Below are 22,085 nucleotides of genomic sequence, written 5' to 3' on the forward strand. Positions count from 1 at the left end.
ACAAATATTGTGAGAATGTCTACGCTACCTAGAGTAATCTATACATTCAATGCAATGCATATCACAATACCATCAACTTTTTTCACAGAGTTGAAACAAATAATCCTAAAATTTGTATGGAACCACAAAAGACCCCAAATAGCCAAAGTAATGTTGAAAAAGAAAACCAGAACTGGTGGCATCACAATCCCGGACTTCAAGCTCTATCACAAAGTGTATCCTCAAGACAGTATGGTACTGGCACAAAAACAGACGCATAGATAAATAGAATAGAGAACCCAGAAATGGACCCTCAATTCTATGGTCAACTAATCTTCCACAAAGCAGGAAAGAATAGCCAATGGAAAAAGACAGTTTCTTCAACAAATGGTGTTGGGAAAATTGGACAGCCACATGCAGAATAATCAAACTGGACCATTTCCTTATATCATACTCACAAATGGACTCAACATGGATGAAAGACCTAAATGTAAGAAAGGAAACCATCAAAATCCAAGAGAACAGAGGCAGCAACCTCTATGACCTCAGCTGTAGCAACTTCTTACTAGACACATCTCCAAAGGCCAGGGAGACACTGGCAAAAATGAACTATTGGGACTTCATCAAGATTAAAAGCTTCTACACAACAAAGGAAACAGTCAACAAAAACAAAAGACAATTGACAGAATGGGAGAAGATATATGCAAATGTCTTATCAGATAAAGGGATAGTATCCAAAATCTCTAAAGAACTTATCAAACTCAATACCCTAAGAACAAATAATCCAATCAAGAAATAGGCAGAAGGCATGAACAGACATTTCTTCAAAGTAGACCTACAAATGGCCACCAGATAGATGAAAAAATGCTCAACATCACTCATTATCAGGGAAATACAAATCAAAACCACAATAAGGGGATCCGTGGGTGGCGCAGCAGTTTAGCGCCTGCCTTTGGCCCAGGGCGCGATCCTGGAGACCCTGGATTGAATCCCACGTCAGGCATCCCGGTGCGTGGAACCTGCTTCTCCTTCTGCCTGTGTCTCTGCCTCTCTCTCTCTCTTTGTGTGACTATCATAAATAAATAAAAATTAAAAAAAAAAACACAATAAGATACTACCTCACACCAGTCAGAATGGCTAAAATTAACAAGACAGGAAACAACAAATGTTGGCAAGGATATGGAAAAAGGGAACCCTCTTACACTGTTGGAGGGAATGTAAGCTGGTGCAGCCACTATGGGAAACAGTATGTAGGTTTCTCAAAAAGTTAAAAATAGAGCAATTGCTCTACCAATTATTGCCCCAAACATATAAAAGTAGTGATTTGAAGGAGCACTTGTACCCCAATGTTCATAGCAGCAATGTCCACAATAGCCAAATTATGGAAAGAGCCCCGATATCCATCGACAGATGAATGGATAAAGATGTGGGGGATACACACACACACACAATGACTACTCAGCCATCAAAAAAATAAAATCCTGGGCAGCCCGGGTAGCTCAATGGTTTAGCACCGCCTTCAGACCAGGGCGTGATCCTGGGGTCCCAGGATTGAGTCACGCATCGGGCTCCCTGCATGGAGCCTGCTTCTCCCTCTGCCTCTGTCTCTCTCACTGTGTCTCTCATGAATAAATAAAATCTTTTAAAAAATGTTAAAAGGAGTACTGGTCTTAAAAAAAAATGAAATCACTCATACATGGAATTTAAGAAACAAAACTGAGGATCATAGGGGAAGGGAAGGAAAAATAAGACAAAATCAGAGATTGAGATAAACGATAAGAGATTCTTAATCCTAAGAAAGAAATTTAGGTTTGCTAGAGGGGAGGGAGGTGGGAGAATGGGGTAATGGTTGATGGACACTGAGGAGGGCACATGATGTCATGAGCACTGGGTATTATCTAAGACTGATGGATCACTGAACTCTACCTCTGTAAAAAATAATACATTATATGTTAATTAACTGAATTTAATTTTTTTAAAAAAGGATGAACATAGCAAAGTTTTCTACAACCGTTATGATAAGTATTTAGCTATTTACTAATTCCTGCCTTGGCTGAATAAAATTTGATTTTGTGAGAAAAAAAATCAAAATCATAATAAAGTAACATTCTATTTTTGGACTTATGAAAATAAAATTTATATTCTCTAATCAATTGAAAAAAAAAGAGTAGCCTTCTAATGCAAATACTGATAGAGGTTAAATAAAATGAGAATAGAAAAAATTTACTTAAATTTTGCCACATCAAAACTGTAAGTAACCGTAACTGACAAGAACTTTTAAAGTAGTGTGGTTAAGAATTTTCTAGGTGATATAGTGAAGCTAGAGCTTATATTGAAATGAATTCATGAATGTATAAGAGAAAAGCAAAAAATGGAACAGCAGCCAGAAAGAAACAAGTAAAACACAAATTTTTTTTAAAGATTTTATTTAATTTATTCATGAGACACATGCGCGCGCGCACACACACACGCACACACACACACAGGCAGAGACACAGAGAAGCAGGCTTCACTCAGGAAGCCCGATGCAGGACTCAATCCCAGGACCCCATGATGACACCCTGGGCCGAAGGCAGGCACCAAACCGCTGAGCCACCCACGGATCCCCAAAACATGAATTTTAAAGGTAAGATACGGGATCCCTGGGTGGCTCAGTGGTTTAGTGCCTGCCTTCTGCCCAGGGCGTGATCCTGAAGTCACAGGATCGAATCCCACATCAGACGCCCTGCATGGAGCCTGCTTCTCCCCTCTGCCTGTGTCTCTGCCTCTCTCTCTGTGTCTCGAATAAATAAATAAAATCTTAAAAAAAAAAAAAAAGATAAGCTACTACAGCTTGTTTACGAGTAATGGGACTAACTCTACAAAAGAGAGATTAAGGATGTTAGAAACAGAACCAAAGGAATAAAAATCCTTGACAAGGTCAAGACGGAAGAGAGAATATCCAGGTCATGAAGGCAATGTCCCAAAGTGACAGAGGAGGAAAGGATCCTGTTCTTAGACTTTTGCTCTAGCTGATCCCTCTGCCTGGAATTTTGTTCTTTGTTCAAATCTTAACTTCCTAATGAGGCCCACTCAGAACCCATAATATGTATTTGCCTCTTTCTCTACTAGAACGTAAACTCCAAGGTGGCAAAATTTTTTGTTTCATTCATTGATATATGCCGGGTACGCAGAACTATGCTGTAGCACCTAAAAGTTACTCAAGTATTTCATCAATCAATAAGTCAACACCGGGGATCCCTGGGTGGCTCAGCCTGACTTTGACCCAGGGTGCGATCCCGGGATCGAGTCCCGCGTCAGGCTCCCGGCATGGAGCCTGCTTCTCCCTCCTCCTGTATCTCTGCCTCTCTTTCTCTCTATGTCTATCATAAATAAATAAATAAATCTTTAAAAAAAAAAATAAGTCAACACCAATTCAATTTACTGTACTAAATTTTAATGTTTTCTTTTTCCATAAAGTAGCAACATGTAACCACATTATTTGGACTCCCTACTGTCATAATGACAGCTTCCCTACCACTGTGCATAAAAATGACATGACTCTGGCAGTAGAATGCTCCCAGAAAAAATTAATTGGAAACCTCGATTTTTACTCCACAGCCAAATCCCACTAATCCCTCAAGGCCAGACTCAAGTTCTATCACCACTAAAGCCTTTCCCAGGTTTACCAGTGTGAATCAGTTTCCTACATTTTTGAACCAAAGCACATATATGCATAATATTCATCTGACTTTTATTATAACATTTTCTCACTGTTATTTTAAGCTATATTTACTTTTAAAGATATATCCATTTTATTTTATTAAAAAACCTTTTATTTTTTTTTTAAAGATTTATTTATTTATTTATGAGAGAGAGAGAGGCAGAGACACAGGCAGAGGGAGAAGCAGGCTCCATGTCGGGAGCCCGATGCAGGACTCCATCCCAGGACTCCAGGATCGTGCCCTGGGCCAAAGGCAGGTGCCCAACCGCTGAGCCACTCAGGGATCCCCCCATTCATTTTATTTTTAAAAAGATTTTATTTATTTATTGGAGACAGAGAAAGAAAGAGAGAGAAAGAGAGAGAGAGAGAGAGAGCACGCACAAGTGGGGGAAGGGAGCAGAGGGAGAAACAGACTCTTCACTAAGCCTGACTTAGGACTTGATCCCAGGACCTTGGGATCATAACCTGAGCCAAAGGCAGACACTAAACTGACTGAGCCACTCAGGCACCCTATTCCATTCATTTTAGAGAGACAGAGACAGAGTGGAGGAAGAGACAAAGGGAATCCTGAAGCAGACTCCTGACTGAGCACAAAGCCCTACACAAGGCTCTATCCCAGAACTCTGAGATCATGACCTGAGCTGAAATCAAGTCCCCTGGTAAACCGAATGAGCCACACAGGTGCCCCTCAAATTTTATTTGAAACTAAAATGTAAATTAAACTTGAGAGTTAGGGTGGTAACCCCATAAAATGGGCATTATAAGGGACAAACATCCAAATACATATTGACAAACAAAGTCAAAGAAATTTTGTCTGAGGGAAACTTATGCTTTAGCAGTTATCTGATCACCCGAAAATGTAGCTACAACTTAAATATCAGGAATGTATTAAAGTGTTTTTTTAAGGGAAGCATGCTAGAAATAATATTTTAAGTCAGCAATGATTATCACTCTGCTTTAACAATTTAAATTGCATACTAATCTATATATTATCTAACTTAAAAGGGTTTGTTTTATTTTTATTTTATTTTTTTAAGATTTTATTTATTTGAGAGAAAGGGAGAGATAGAAAGAATGTGCACACAGGCACATGAGGGGCAAAGGGAGAAGCAGACTCTCCCCCCAAGCAGGGAGCCAGACTTGGTACTGGCTACTGGGAGTCCAGGATCAAGACCTCAGCCAAAGGCAGATGCTTAACCGACTGAGCCACCCAGGCACCCCTGTAAGGATTTATTTTAATTTTCTTTCAGAACCCTAGGCCTTATATTTTCAGACTTAAGTTCAATCTTTTCCAAAGGTGAGAAAAAAAAATAAAAACTTTAATAAAAGAGTGAATATCAGGGCACTTGGGTGGCTCAGTGGTTGAGCATCTACCTTTGGCTCAGGTCGTGATCCCGGGCCCTGGGATGAGTGCTGCATCAGGCTCCCTGCAGTGAGCCTGCTTCTCCGCCTCTCACTGTGTCTCTCATGAATAAATAAATAAAATCTTAATAAAAATAGAGTGACTAGGGCAGCCCCGGTGGAGCAGTGGTTTAGCGCCATCTGCAGCCTGGGGTGTGATCCTGGAGACCCAGGATCAAGTCCCACGTCAGGCTTCCTGTGTGGAGCCTGCTTCTCCCTCTGCCTGTGTCTCTGCCCCTCTCTCTGTGTCTCTATGAATAAATAAAATCTTAAAAAAAAAAAAAAAAAGAAAGAAAAAAAAAAAAAAGAGTGGCTATCTCACAGGATTAAGTAAAGCTTTAAGTCATGACCCATCTTAAAGATCTACCAACAAGGAAAAAAGTATACATTACCAATAAAAACAATGTTTGTAGTGGGGTAAGTCTCCTACATCCCAGCCACTTAACTTTATAAACATTTACAACCATGAAAGTGAAATATTTTCCTAACATTATACAAAAAGAAACTAACATGGAATTAAGGAATTTATCTAAAATGTACACCATGACTGATCCAAAAATAAAACATTTCATCTATGACAGGATTGGTTAACCTCTACAATAAATCCATTTGAATACTTAAGATTATTTTGTAGCTCATATTAAAATATCAGCTGTAAAGTGGTTTTTTTGTTTGGTTTGGTTTTAATTAAGAAAGAGAAAAAAGGAGGATATTCAGACTCAACAGTAACATTTCATTCTTAGCTATGGGATCTTTTGGTACAAGGAACATTGACAATTTTGGCCCTCTTATTAGTACAGTACAGATACAAAATCCACTAAAAATACTAATAAAATTAGGATACCTGGGTGGCTCAGCGGTTGAGCGTCTGCCTTTGGCTCAGGGTGTGATCTTGGAGTTCCAGGATCAAGCCCCACATTGGGCTCTCTGCATGGAGCCTGCTTCTCCCTCTGCCTGTATCTCTGGCTCTCTCTCTCTCTCTCTCTGTATTTCTCATGAATAAATAAAATCTTTTAAAAAATACTAATAAATTTATAAGTGCCTACTGTGTGAATGGCACTATATTATACTATGGCATTGGAGCCATAATCAATACAATCCTCCCTAATCTTGCATGATAGCCATCTTTCTTTTCAAAGTTTGCCTTATTGTTTAAATGGACATTTTATACGAATACAATAGGATATAGAAGGATTTTTTTTAATATATTTATTTTGAGAGAGAAACATGCACATGGTAGTGGTGGTAGATAAAGGAAGAGGGAGGGAAAGTTCGAAGCCAAGTCTGCACATAGCCTAGTGTGGGGCTCAATCCCACAGCCCTGAGATCAGGTCCTGACTACAAAACAAGAGTCAGACACTTAGCTGACATGCCATCTGGGTGTCCTAGCATATAGAAGAACTTCTGAATGTCTATCTCCTTTGAAGGATTTATTATTTAGTTCTAGTCATTATATTTATACATGTACTTACATACATTCATATATAATACAAAAGACAGAGAAAGTAAGAAAACTTAAACCTTTTCTGTCTTACCTTTCTTTACTCTTTCCTTACCACCCACAATTTGTTCTTCTTGTGGCATCTGAGATAATTTCTGCCTAAACAACTTCTCTAGAGCTTGTGCCATAAGAACAATGTCATCTCCAGGCTAGAAAATATATAAACATAAGGTTACACAATATGGTCACTGTACCAAATTTCAACAATTCAGGCTACCTTAGAAGGGCAGTGACACAGTACTCTTCGACATTATTAAACAGTATTTACTGTTTCTAAATTAAGTGTAAGAAGTAGAAGTATCAGTTCATATTTTAAATTCTAACATTCTACCCTTTTAACTTCTAAAAATGACCCAGGTAACCTTTCTTAGTACTAGAGGGTTACAATCCAACCAATCCTACTAATACGAAAAAGTAAAATTTCTACTTCACAAATAAGTTAAAACAAAACATGTTCATGGCTGTGCAAAGTGCATGATTTGACTTAATGTGATTCACTTTTCAATTAACTAAGTGACAGAATGATGCTGCAAAGCTAACTCAGTTTTTAAATCTAACTATCTGTTTAAAAGTCTTTGGCTTGCTTTATTCACCACTGATAAAAAACTAAGTAAATTACAAAGCGAAAGCCTAAAATAGAGAACACTTATTTCAAAGTTAGGTACCTTAGTCTCCTGAAGTTACTGAACTTCATTTTAAAATGTTAAATGTAAAAGTTTACTTGGAACTGTTAAATTAAAATTAAGTTACCAATGGCACTTTCAGAATCCCATTATTTCTGATATTTTAAAAAATTCATATTGGCGAAATCTTAAATTTAAGATGGGACTGATAGTTTGGGAACCAAAATTTCTATTACATTTCAGCATCACTAGTGACTTTAAATAGATGGGATATAAGTTAAAAAATGTTTAGATATATAACAGCTTAAAAAGAATGCAGCACTCTAGAAAACAGGAATACTATTTGGAGAAAAAGCTGAATATATAAATCCAGTTTTACAGATGAAAACAAAAGTTAAAGTTAAGGTCCAAATGTCCACATATATTATCAGACAAGCCAATGCATGAACACAAATGAAAATACTACTACTGGAACATAACAGAATGTGTCAGATCTTTAAGTTAAATTGACACAGAGTTCATATGTATGTAATTTGTTTGAGTCCATACCATGAACATTTAACTAAGATTAGTATATAATAAAGTTTACCATTTATAACTGAAATGGTAGAAATATGGTAGAGAACGCTCTGAAATGATACTCACAGAAACCAGCTATCATTGGTATTTCATTTTTCAGAACATAACAAATCGTTACAGCTATTTAGGCAAAATGATGGTAAATGGATTGAATAAATACTGATACATGAAAATCATGAAATCCAGTAAAAAATAAACACTATTCTTAAAAATATGTAAAATACCCCAAATCAAGATTTGAAATCCAAAATCAGCACACTTTTTATATACATCTTCTATAAATAAGAGCAAAGAATTATTAAGTATAACATAAGGCTTACATACCTTGTTGTATAAATAACAATTTGAGAACATTATGTTGAAGTCTTCTATACATTCTGAAGCCCTCACATAATATTTATGTTCTAAGCGCTTCTTAATTGTATTTAAATCCATTGGGGTCTTTATAATGGTGTAATAATCCTACAGTTTTTAAGAAGAAATTCTAAATGTTAGTAAGAACAAATTCACTGCAACTAAATTTAAGTTTAAACCAAAATTTTTGTGTTGAGAAACTAAGCCATGTTTTTTTTTTTTTCAGAGAAAATATAACAAAGAATAACAAAGACAATGATGTAAAAGTAGAACTATCCTGGAAAATAAAAAGTGAAGGACATAAAGAAGTAAAACCTAGAATTTGTTGAATCTGACAGATCCAGAGTATAATCCCAGTGCCATGACTTACTAACTATGCCATAAATTACTTAACCATCCTGTTATCAGATGGCTGAAAATACCTAACAGAAGACCTAAAGTTGAATTCTATACATGATGCACATAAGTCTACCAAGAAGTGTCAAGAGCAACTTCATGAAGGTCACCTTCATGAGAACTTGCATCAAAAGGTCAAGCGAGAGCCCCCTGGGTGCCTCAGTTGGTTGGGCATCCAACTCTTGGTTTCAGCTCAGGTCACGATCTTGGGGCATGAGATCAAGCCCCATATCAGGCTCCATGCCCTGCAATGAGTCTGCTGGAGATTGTCTCCTTCTCCCTCTGCCCCTTCCCCTGCTCACACATGCACATACTCTCTCTCTCTCTAAATAGATAAATCTTTTTTAAAAAAGTCACATTCAAAAAAAAAAAAAGAAAAGTCAGATAACACATTCTATAACAAGAAAACATGGACTATTATAATGTACCAAACTGTTAAAATAAGAATTTCAATGCTCAGAAAAATGAACTTTGTTGTCTAGGAAAAAATACTCATTGGGAAATTCTTCAGTGATACAGAATAAATTAGAGGTCTTTATTAAATTCAATATATTTTATAAGATTAAAGACTAGTTTCTTTCTTTCAGGGGTTCACAAGGGTTTTCTCTTTTACAACCAACATAATCATAAGATATACTTACCGGCAACTTTAGTTTCACAGCATCCACAGGCTGCTGAAAAGGCCAGGAAAAGCTATGCTTCCATAAAGCCTTCAGAACAATTTTTTGTAGATACTGCAGTTGATTTGTTAATCGCCCATTTTTCTTTGTATTTAGATATTCTGGTGGTGGAGGGTTAACAATGGCTGTTTGTCGACTTGACAGAGACATTGTCAACTGGGTCAAATTCTGATATTACAATGTTGCCTATAAATACATGTCCTTAAAACACAAAAACAAAACTTAGTTACCTTCAAAGCACATTTGAAATGGTTTCTATAGGAAGTAAAAAGTGTTAAAGAGTAATATTATACTTTACAGCACATCATGATTAAAACAACAAAAAAGCCAAATGATAAATAAATCCATTTGTAAACAAATACAAACCTTTGTCTGTATAGGTAAGAGTAGTTTCATTATGCCTTAGTTTTGGATGATTTAAGGTATTTCAAACTTTCACAGTATTACTTCTGCCTTTCTAAAACACAAATTGAGGTCTCAGCAGGGAAAGTCTTACGTTTCTGGTAAAAAATAATAGGAATGTTAAATGTAACAGTAGTATACAGTTACTCCAAAATTATTGATTCACTGAAAGCAGAAAAGCAAAATAAAGGATTTTTCTAGCTAACTTAAAGTGATTTATTTACTTAAGTAGGCTCCACCCCCAATGTGGGGCTTGAACTCAGGATCCTTGGATCAAGAGTCACCGACTCTTGTTTTATCAACTGAGCTAGGCAGGCACTCCTAAGGCAATTTACTTTAAAACCTATTAGAAATATGACACATGCTAAATGCTACTCTTTAGTGCATACTAAAACATCTAAAAAATTTTTTAAAACATCTAAAATTAAAAACAGAACTTTGTATTTCAGACAGACAGTATCTAACATTCCTAAACAGCATTATTAAAGGATAAAAAAGCAAAGGCACTACCAAGTATATCAACATAATGAAAAGTGCAATTACTTAATAGATCATCTATTTTTTGAGAATAGTGTTATTTTTAGCCAATATATCTTTGTTTCCATTAAAACAGTGTTAGTTCTCAACTGCATATTAACCAGTTCTGAATCTTCAAAAATTATGATAAACAGGGCAGCCCTGATGGCCCAGCGGTTTGGCGCCGCCTTCAGCCCGGGGTATGATCCTGGAAACCTGGAATCGAGTCCCTCGTCAGGCTCCCTGCATGGAGCTTGCTTCTCCCTCTGCCTGTGTCTCTGCTTCTTTGTCATGAATAAATAAAATCTTTAAAAAAATGATAAAATATGTAACATAAAATTTACCATCTTAACCATTTTTTTTTTTTTAAGTAGGCTACATGCCCAGCATGGAGCCCAACTTGGGGCTTGAACTTGCAACCCTCAGATCAAGACCTGACCTGAGACAGAGCCAGACACTTAATTGACTGAGCGACCCAGGTGCTCCTATCATCTGACCATTTTTAAGTGTACAGTTCAGTAACGTTAAGTATATTCATTTTTGACCAGTTAATCTCTAGAACTTTTCCATCTTGCAAAACCAAAACTCTATACCTACTAAATAACTCCTCATTCTCATCTCTCCCCCAGTCCTGGCAACCACCACTCTTACTTGATTCTATGACTTTAACTACTCAGGGTCTCTTATAAGTAGAATCATATAGTATTTGTCTTTTTGTGTGACTGTTTATCTTAGCATAATGTCCTCAAGATTAATCTATACTGTAGCATATGTCAGACTTTCCTTCATTTAATAAGGTTCAGTATTTCATTATATATATATACCATATTGTGTATCCATTCATTCATCAATAGACACGGGTTAACTTCCACCTCTTGGCTGTTGTGAATAGTGCTATTAACATCGGTGTATAATTATCACCTCAATAACCTATAATTCGTATGGATAGACCTCAGAAGTACAGAAGTGAGAAGTGAGGGATCATATGGTAAGTTGTTTTTTTTAAAATCTGGTACTGTTTCCCACAGCACCTGCAACACCACATTCTCACCAAGAGTCTACCGGGTTCTAGTTTCACCATATCCTCACAACCCTTTCCATTTTGTTTTTTTAACAGCAGCCGTTCTAATGGGTGTGAGTTACTGTGGATCATTTTAAAAATAGCAATGCCCGGGCACTGGAGATAAGGGTTGCAAATCTGCTTGTTTTTTAAATTTCCCTAGTGCTTGTGATGTGTAGCCAGGATCAAGAAACACTATGCTGAAACCAATTAACTTGGAGGTGATTATCAATCTTGTAATTCATCACACTTCATTACACTCTTCTCATGTTACACAAACATAAAAACTATTTTTTAAAAGATTTTATTTATTTATTCATGAGAGACACAGAGAGAGAGTTAAAGACATAGGCAGAGGGAGAAGCAGGCTCCCCACAGGGAGCCCGATGCAGGACTCAAACCCAGGACCCTGGGATCATGACCTGAGCCAAAGGCAGACGATCAACCACTGAGCCACCCAGGCACTCTATGAACTAAAACTTAAAACTCTTAATGTCGTTAAGAACAAAGATATTTTAGTCTTGCAACTGAAACTGGTTCTTACTGTTTTATAATTATTTCAAGTTGGTCTATCTTTGGAGTGTCCCAATCACTATATCCTCCCTCTTTCACAAAGATAACCACTATGATCAATTCTATCCCTTTAAATTGTGATTATTTTGACCTTTACATAAATATAGTATTTACTATATATTACAGTCTGGCTTTGCATCAATGTTATGTTTGTGAGATTTAACTATGTTATTCATTCATCTTCATTGCTGTATAGTATTCTATGATTGAATTATACCAGTCTATCCATTCTTGTTGTAACTTTTGGGTTGTGTCCAATGTTTGATAAATAACGCTTCCATGAACATGACTGTAATGAAAATGTGCTTGCATTATGTTGAGTATAAACCCAGAAGTAAAATTGTTGGGTCTGAGGTTATATATGTGTTCAACTTTAGTAGATAACCAGTTTTCCAAAATGTACCAATTTATATGCACAACAGAAATCTGAGAATCCTACCTTCCCTACATTCTTGTCAATATTTGGTATCAGTTTGTTCCATTTCAGTCATTCTGGTGAGGGTATAATGGGATCTCATTGTATTTCACTGAGGATTCATATGAAACACCTTTTTAATATGTCTATTTACCACATGAATATCTTCTTCAATCACCTGTTGAAGAGTCCTACCCATTTTTCTTTTGGATTGTCTACTATTATCTTATTTTTAGTTCTTCATATAGTCTGAATACAAAGTCCTTGTTGCGTGTTCTAAGTATCTTCTCCATGCTTTTCCCTCACAACCTCATTTTGAGTAGGTATTCTTATCCCCTCCTTCCCAATGCTAATCCATCAGCCATTACTCTGCTTCACCACTACCATGTTTGTCTACTTGTTTACAGTCTCTCAACCACCCCTCCCTCCTTCCCAGAATGTAAGAGGATCTCAATTTACAAGAGACCCTTTAAAAATTAACTTTCCTTAGCTTATTTCCTTTTCTGTATTTCATAAGTGCCTCATCTCTTTTCCATGAAGATCTTCTGTCCCCTTTTCCAGAATCTGTATTTCATAAGTGCCTCATCTCTTTTCCATGAAGATCTTCTGTCCCCTTTTCCAGAATCCTACTATTTCATTAATTATTCCTTTATTTCCATTATTGTTTCTTCTTTTATTAGGTTTAGGAAGCCTTTCCTCTACATAAAGATCATAAAATACATAATTTTATTTCCTGCTCTTCTTAAGACTACATTTTCTGCACTTAATTCTTTTTTTGTAATTAATTTTTGCTGGTATCTGTCTATGGATATGCTCTAGTCAGTGTCTTAAATTTTTTCCCTAAAAACACCTTTCCACACAAAAACCTGCACACAGATGTTTATAGCAGCTTTATTCAAAAATTGCCAAAACTTGGAAGCAACCAAGATGTCCTTCAGTAGGAGAATGGATAAACTGGAACAATCCAGACAATGGAATATTATCAGTGCTAAAAAGAAATAAACCATCAAGCCATGAAAAGACATGGAGGGATTTAAATGTATATAAGCAAAAGAAGCCAATCTGAAAAGACTACATACTATATGACTCCAACTATATGACATTCTGGAAAAGGCAAACCTAAGGAGACAGCAAAAAGGTCAGTGGTTGCCAGGAGTTGAGGACAGGGAAGAATAAAAAGAGAACAGAGGATTTTTAGGGCTTGTGGAAAGCCTGTATTAGCTCATGATGATGGATACATGCCATTATATATTTGCCCAAACACTTAGAATGTACAACACCAAGAGTGAACTCTAATGCAAACTAAGGTCTTTGGGTGATAGTATCATTGTAGGTTCATCTACTATAACAAATGTACCACTCTGGTGGAGGATGTTGATAAGGGGGAGGGCAGCATATGTGGGAGTCAGGAGGTATATAGGAAATCTCTGTATCTTTCAACTTTGCAGTGAACCTAAAACTGCTCTAAAAAATAAGGACTTAGGGGTGCCTGGGCGGTGCAGTAGGTTAAGTGTCCAACTCTTGATTTTGGCTCAGATCATGATCTCAGGTCATAAGATCAAGCCTCATGTCAGGCTCTGTGCTCAGCATTGAATCTCCGGAAGATTCTCTCTCCCTCCACCCCCACCTCTTAAGAAATAAGGACCTAAAGAAAACACCTTTCTTGCTACATGCTTATTAACATAGAAAACAGTCAACCAACCAGCCGTAGGTACAAAATATATCCATCTGGTTTCTCCAACCCCCTTATGAAACTGCATTTCCAAAGATCACTAACATCTTGAAATATTCCAAAGCCCTCACTGTCTTCCTCAATTACCTTCCCAAACTTCTCTGTAGTATTTAAAATGGCTAACAACTCTCTTAAAATTCTTCTCCTAGGGCACCTGGGTGGCTCAGTGGTTGAGTGTCTGCCTTTGGCTAAGGTCATGATCCTTGGATGGAGTCCCACAGCGGGCTCCCCACAGGGAGCCTGCTTCTCCCTCTGCCTGTCTGTGCCTCTAATGAATAAATAAAATATTTTTTAAAAATAAAATTTTTCTCCTCCTTTATATCCTATATATCTTTTTCTATTTATACAACCTCCTCATATGTCCCTTATATTTCAAACCCCACTTGTCCTTGTTTTCTTGTTTCTGGTACTTTGATCAAATATCTGCACAAAATTAGTCAAATCCCAAAATTAGATTTTTGTAGTACCTATAAGATAATACTAACTAGTAAAAACTTAAGATAGCATGTATTGGGGGGCGCCTGGCTGGCTTAATTGGTGGAGCATGTGATTCCTGATTGGGGTTGAGGGTTCAAGCCTCATATTGGGTATAGATTACTTAAAAATAAAATCTAAAAGGGCACTTGGGTGGCTCAGTCAGTTAAGCATCTGCCTTCAGCTGATGTCATGATCTCAGGGTCCTGGGATCAAGCCCCGCATTGGGTTCTCTGCTGAGCAGGGAGTCTGCTTCTCCCTTTCCCTCTACATTTCCCCCTACTTGTGTTAACTTTCCCTCTAATAAATAATAATTTTTTTAAATCTAGAAAAAAATGAGGCACCTGGGTGGCTCAGTTGGTTAAGCCTCTGCCTTCAGTTTAGGTCATGATCCCAGAGTCCTGAGATGGAGCCCTAGGTTGGGTTCCCTCCTCAGCAGGAGGTGGGGGAAGAGTCTACTTCTCTCTTTCCCTTTGCCTCTCCCCCTGCCAGTGCTCTCTCTCTCAAATAAATGAATAAAATCTTTTTAAAGTTCTAAAAAATGAAATAAAAAGGAGCCTTTATTTTCAGTTGGTTAAGTGTCCGATTCTTGATTTCAGCTCTGATTATGTTCTTGGGTCATGAGATAGAGCCCCACATCAGGCTCTGCACTCAGTGCATAGTCTGCTTGTCCCTCCACCTCCCTGTGTTTTCTCTCTCAAATAAATAAATAAATAAATAAAATCTTTAAAAAAAATAAAATGAAACAGCATGTATTGGGATAAAAGACTATGTCTCCTGATTAGACAAAATACAATATATACAGTACCTATAAAGGCTTTTGGCCAAAAATATGTAACAAGCTTTTAGACTTAACTTACATGTAACAGGAAATTAAAGGGCTAGGTCTTCACTGTCCTATATGACAAGCTCTAGCCACATAGAACTATTTAAGTTTAAATTAATATTACTAAAATAAAAAAACTCATCCAAATTTCAGATGCTCAATAGCTTTATATGTCTACTGGCTACTGCATGGGACAACGCAGCTATAGAGCACTGCCATCACTGCAAAGAAGTTATGTGGGACAATGCTTGAGAAAATGAAACAAAATCTTAAGAAAACAGACAAGTGTACAATATAATATCCTATAAGACAAATGACCTAAAACAAGTTTAAAAAAAAGATGAAAAAAGACAAATGGCCTTTTATACAAAGATTATAAAAGAAAATGTGGAGTAACTGCTCTGAATTAAGATATAACTGAACTCAATTTATCATCCTAGATCATATTTTGGTTTGAAATCAGCTATTAAAGACGTTTTTGGACAACTAGGAAAATTTAGGAAATTATTCATTTTGACTGTTGTGAGAACACATTGAAAGGTATGAGAATAGTATGGTGATTACGTAGAAAAAGATGTTTAAATCTATGCTCAACAAATTTGATGTCAATAGTAACATCTATAAAATAGGTTAAATGGTGTAGGAGAAAAACCTATATACACAAGCAAACTTGGCAAAATATTGACAATTGTTGGTAGATATATAGGTCTTCTTCGTATCTTTTTCTTTAGGTTAGAAATTTTAAGCAATAAATTTACAGTACATTGTGCTTGAGAGCTGTAGATAGACTATGAGTAAGAGCTGTGATAATTATCACTGGGCAAAGCAAAAAAAAGTTAATATTTGATAATCTGATAAGGATCTCAGAAGTATGCCTGTGTTCTTTGGCTGGAGGTCCTGGATTCTAGCTAGAGAGCTTACAATAGAGGACTAGGAATCATTTCCTTTATAAAATATTCTTTGTAACTAACTGTCTTTCTGTTCAATGTAATCTTATTTAAAAAATTTTTTTAAAGTTGTTTTTTTTGGCTTTTTATTCTTGGCAAATTTCTGTGTTAGTTGCCACTATTTTACTTTCTACAGAGTCTTTCTTTTATTAATTGTAACTCTTGTTCTTAATTATTGAAAAAGGTTAATAGAAAAAAACAGAAAATACCAGCATAATGGTTCAGCCACACCCTTCAAAAGATTTTCACCTTATTTGATATAATGGTGGGTCATAATCAGCTGAACAGTGTCACACTTTGTCATTTATTTAAGTGGATTGGTTACTTCAAGGTTTTCTCTAAAATCACTTACTTATATTCAAAGATGATTAAACTATGGAATTATAAGTATACAGACAAATATATATAACCTATAGCCTATTCTGTCTCTGTGAAAGTCTACTGTTGTTTTGAATGTTTATGGTGAGTTGTCATTTTATTGTTACTTTTGCTTTCAAAAGTTTTTACCTGTGGACACATTTCTACAAAGACAGATAGCATGGGCAGATGAAATCTAATGTCAATAAGAATTCTATATTATTCAATGGGTGTTATATAATAATCACCCATTACAATTGCTCAAAGACAATGTACAATAGGTTAGGAAAAGTTCTGGTTTACTTTGATGAAGATAATCACATAACTAGCATCACCATGTCATATCATTCTATGGTTCCATGAGCAAATTAACTGAAAATCAAATCTGTTTTGCCCACTCAATAGTTCAATATAAAGGTAATAATCTGTAAATAATATAGAGACTTAATAAAACTTTTACTTGAATTTTAATATCCATGTAGTATGAATGGTATACAACAAAGTTTCCTTTTTCTTTTTTTGAAGACTTTCTTTTATAGAGAGGGAGAGAGGCAGAGGGAAAGAGAAAAGGAGAGAGAATCTTAAGCAGGCTCCATGCCCAGCTTGGAGCCTGCATGGGGCTCGATCCAATGGCCCTGAGATCATGACCTAAGCCGAAACTAAGAGTCTAACACTTAACTGACTGAGCCACCCAGGCACCCCTCCTTTCTCATTCTTGTCCCCTAGCCAACTAGGACCCCTCTTTACTGCAAGTAAATTATTTTGTTAGCATTTTTTTTTAAGATTTTATTTATTTATTCATCAGAGGGGGGGGCGTGGGCAGAGGGAGAAGCAGGCTCCATGCAGGGAACCTGATGTGGGACTTGATCCCAGGACTCCAGGATCACACCCTGGGCTGAAGGCAGGTGCTAAACTGCTGAGCCACCCAGGAATCCCAGCAATTTCTTGTGTATCCTTTTAGCAATAGTGTTTTTTATACTTAATTCATATTAGAAATTGTCCCAGGGCAACCCCCTCTATTCCTAATGGCTGCCCAGTATATCATATGAATGTGGACATATAGATATTAAATACAATGTTGCAATGAATATCCTCATAAATACATCATTGTATACATTGTATACCTTGCTAAACTCCATACATAGCCAATACCTATTGGATATATACATTTATTGATTTATTGAATTTGGTCTGGCCTTTTGGATATATTTCTATTAATTTCTAGGACAGGAATGCCTGGGTGGCTCAGCAGTTGAGCATCTGCCTTCGGCTCAGGGCCTGGTCCTGGGGTCTGGGATCAAGTCCCGCATCGGACTCCTTGCAGGTAGTCTGCTTCTCTCTCTGCCTATGTCTCTGCTTCTCTGTATCTCTCATCAATCAATAAATAAAATCTTAAAAAAAAATTTCTAGGACAATGCTTTTAAATGTGGCTACATTTTTTTTTATTGTATTTATTTATGTATTCATGAGAGACACACAGAAAGAGAGGCAGAGGCAGAGGGAGAAGCAGGCTCCATGCAGGGAGCTCAATGTGGGACTCGACCCCAGGACTCCAGGATCACGCTCTGAGCCGAAGGCAGACGCTCAACCGCTGAGCCACCCACGCGTCCCTGGCTACATGTTTAATTGCTGTCCAGAGATTATTCTAATTTATAGCCTTACCAACAATGTACAAGAGTAAAAATTTAAACTTCTAAGAAAAGTCATTGAAGTGTTTGTGAATATTTCAGTCATCCTTGCAAATACTTACAAACCAAAAATTTCCTGAAACGCACACACAAGCTAAAACATGTTTTTAAAAATGTTACAAGAAACATACAAGTTCACCTCTAATTCAATGCACATAAAGACACTATTAGGAAGAGTCTGATCTCTTTGGCAAAGGTTTTACGCTTTCAAAAACCACCAAGACCAATCAATTTCTTGAGTTTGCCAAGAAAAAACTTTACACAATTTAATTTTTACTAATTTAGTAGTGCAAGTATTAAATTGTGTTGCCCTAGGTGCTTACTGAAATCTCAAGGAATTGAGCTGATTAAAATAGAAAAATGTAAATTAACATATCTTGAGCCTAGAAGGCTCTTTTAGATAGAGTGAATTTTGAGGTTTTTTTTTTTTTTTATTGAGAAAGAGAAGCAGAGACACAAGCAGGCTCCATGCAGGGAGCTTGACGTGGAACTCCATCCTGTATCTCCAGGATCACGCCCTGGGCTGCTGGCGGCCCTAAACCGCTAAGCCACCAGGGCTGCCCCTTTTTGAGGTTTTGAATAAGATCATTTAAGAATTTTTTTTTTAAATTTTCCCATCATTTCAATAAATGGAAGAGAGTAAGTTATTCTGCTGTGTGGTGGCACTTCTGGTTGAACTTAAGTAATAGATCTTACACATGCAGGGAAGCAGTACAGCATAGAACTAAAGAGTTTGGATTCTGGGGATGCCTGGGTGGCTCAGTCAGTTAAGCATCTGGTTTCAGCTCAGGTCATGATCTCAGGGTCCAGGGATCAAGTCATGTGTCAAGCTCCCTGCTCAGCAGGGAATCTGCTTGTCCCTCTCTCCCTCTCACTTGTGCTCTTTCTCAAATAAATAAATTTTTTTTTTAAAAAAAGTTTGGATTCTGAACACCAGATGGTTCTAGGGCTCAGAAAGGTCAAAAGCAATCCACCCAGTGTGAGCTCAAATACTGATTCCAAATCCTGCATCATCAAATAAGCTGTCTCTAATTCAAGGGAGAAAATGGTTTCTTCAAAATAAAAATCAGGCTGCATTTAAAGCCAAATAGATAATTTCTAGAAAATGTGTATTCTTCACAATGATTCAATCTTCTCACCTACCCCTCCCTTCAGTCTAAAAATGCGACACCCTCCCTGTCTAAACTCTTTTCCCAGGGACTCTAGGTAACAAAGGACCTTGATCTCTCTTGCCTATATTGTCAGCATTTCTATACTAGCTTACCCTCCATATACACTTTCTCAAATCTCCTTAAAAATTCTTCTCTTGATCCTATTGTCTCCTTGTAGCCTCAATCTTCTCTCTTCTGTACCTCACACTAGAGCATCCTAAAAAAGGACATTGTCTTTACGCCCCACCTCACACTCAACTTTTTCTGTCATTCCTCTAAAAGTACCCTTTATACTAAGGCTAATACCATACTTAGTTGTTAAATGGATTCTTTTGAGTCTTATCTTACTTGACCTCTCAGCAACATCTACTACCAGACTATCGTGACTCTCTTGAAACTCTTCTCTAGTTTCCGGGATACCACTTTTTTTCCCAAATTCCATTTGTTCATTTATTACATACTTATAAAGCACCTACAATAGTGCCAGGCACTGAACTAGGAATTGGGGATAAGGTCTCTTTATAGAGACTTACAAGTAGGTAATTACAACAGGATACATACAATTACTGCTTTGACAGAGATAGAAACAGGTTGCCAAGAAAACAAATAGAATCAGATTGGAAATCCAGAGTGAGTTATCTCCCTCATAATCTCATCTTCTGCTAATCCAATAATATCCCTCAGGGTTCTTCCCTTGCTCTTTTTTTAAAACTCCATCAACACATTCCTGAATCTGGAATATAAATTTACATTTACTGAATACTTAATAAGGTGTTTCTATTTTCTACCCCCCAAACCACATTTTTTTTTTTTTTTTTTTGCTGTTCAATCACTTGTTACTCCCACCTCACTTGATATAATGGTGAGGTTTTGGTTTGTTTTGTAATTTACAATCGCTGTTCATGATAGACACATATATAAACCACTTGCCTAGTTCATTAAACTTCCGTTGCTACTATTCCAATGCCCAACACTGCCCCAGCCACACTCAAAAACTTGCAGTTCTTCACTGTTCCACCCCACTCTGTGCTCACACATGTCCATGCTTTTGAAAATTTTCTCCTGCTTATCAGAGCTCCTCCCGTCACTCTTCTGACCCAATTTCTGTCTTTCAAGACCCAGCTCAGTTATCACCTCTACCTGGAGGCCTCCCTCACCCCCTTCCACCCACCTGGGTCCTTCTCACGGGTCCCAAAGCACCATGTACATACTTCATCTGAATTCTTAACCTAAGCCACTATGTTGAGTTCAGGCCCAGGTTCTGCAGCACCCAACAGATGGGTAAGCATGGCCCAAGAGCTTAAACAAATGTATCAATCAAGGGTGGGAAATTCCCTGTCCCAAATGAAGATACCACCCCCGCCCTCCAAAAAACCAAAAAACAAAAATGCCAGCCACTGCTAGAGCTCTGTTACTCTCTCCTGCGTTCCCCAAGTTGCAGTACATACACAATCTGCCAATCCTAGACCCAAGAGAACCCCAAAGACCATGAACGTTTTTCAGGTTAGGGAGTAGGCAGTTGTATAACTGGAACCTCACCTCCTCGCCCCAACCTCCTCCTTCCCACCGCTTCCTTGCAAAAACAAAAAAACAAAAAACCCCCCAAAAAGCAAAAAACCAAACTCAAGCATTTAAGAGAAAAGCCCCCAAAATTTTAAAAGGTTTCACTGGGGCAACAGGCTTGCAGATGGTAAGCCAAAGGAGAGCAACTGGCAGCTCACCTGGGCAGCAAGGCACGCAGTGGGCCGGCCTCCCCAACCGCCTCGTCGGTCTCAGGGCTGATGGGGGAGGGGAGAAGAGGGAAAAACGGTTGTTTCCCGCTCAGCGTCGCACGGAGCGCCCGGATCCAGGGCAGCAGTCCGCGCAGAGGCTCCGCCACGTCGTGTGAAAAAGGCCTTCTCCGATCGTTCCCGCCAGCTTGCACAAGGCGAAGCGGTGCGAGGCAGCAGCTCCTCCCCGTCCGTCGCCGCCAGCTCTCGTCCTAATGGCGGCAGTCGCTGGCGGGCAGCGGCAGGCGGCTTTATGGGCGGCGGGGGGCGGGGCGTGGGCGGGGCGTGGGCGGGGCGACGGCGGGCGGCCGTCCCATTGGCCGGAGCGCATCACGTGGCCAGGCTGTGGAGCGGGATGCCCGCAAGGTGCGTCAGGTCTCGGCTCCGCAGCCCGACGTGGACTGGGGCTCGAAGGTCTTGCGAGGGGTGAGTGCACCACTGTTGAGCCTTTACTGAGCGGCAGGAACGGTGCAGACCTGGGGGTTAGGAGTAGGAGCGCCACCCAGGAGTTTACCATTAAAACAAATAAATGAATTAGCCCCGGAGGCACCTGGGTGGCTCAGTTGGTTAAGCGTCTATCTTCAGCACAGGACATGTCATGACCCCGGGGGTCCTGGGATTGAGCCCCACGTCGGGCTCCCTGCTCGGCAGGGGGTCTGCTTCTCTTTCTCCCTCTGCCCCACCCCCCTGTTCATGCCCTCTGTGTCTCTATCTTAAATAAATAATCTTTTTTTTTTTTTTAAATAAATGAATGAATGGATGAATTAGCCCTGTGCGATGGGGGGGGGGGGGGGGGGGAGTAGTTCATGAGTTTTGGCTTGTGTTGTTTTTGTCCTTTTCTTACTTTTCTCCAGTGCTCCCCAAAGCTCCCATCTCTTGCACGTAGTCAATGCTCAGTGTTAGATAGCAGCTAAGAGTTGGAGCCCGCATGAGCTCATTGGGTTTAAAATGACATTCGA

General features: G+C 38.3%; 1 protein-coding gene across 1 annotated transcript in view; it reads right to left on the reverse strand.

Moving 5' to 3' along the window:
• Positions 1 to 21,364, reverse strand: part of BRDT (bromodomain testis associated) — a 58,135-nt gene extending 36,771 nt beyond the window's left edge. The window contains exons 1-5 of the mRNA XM_038541388.1: positions 21,079 to 21,364; positions 9,583 to 9,716; positions 9,178 to 9,417; positions 8,111 to 8,248; positions 6,619 to 6,733 (exon numbers count right to left, since the gene is read on the reverse strand). Of these exons, the coding sequence (XP_038397316.1) occupies positions 6,619 to 6,733; positions 8,111 to 8,248; positions 9,178 to 9,366 (442 nt within the window). The 5' untranslated portion in view covers positions 9,367 to 9,417; positions 9,583 to 9,716; positions 21,079 to 21,364. The remainder of the gene's footprint in view (positions 1 to 6,618; positions 6,734 to 8,110; positions 8,249 to 9,177; positions 9,418 to 9,582; positions 9,717 to 21,078) is intronic.
• Positions 21,365 to 22,085: the final 721 nt, after the last annotated feature.

The sequence above is a fragment of the Canis lupus genome, chromosome 6 (assembly GCF_011100685.1).
Source record: "Canis lupus familiaris isolate Mischka breed German Shepherd chromosome 6, alternate assembly UU_Cfam_GSD_1.0, whole genome shotgun sequence".
NCBI lineage: Eukaryota > Metazoa > Chordata > Mammalia > Carnivora > Canidae > Canis > Canis lupus.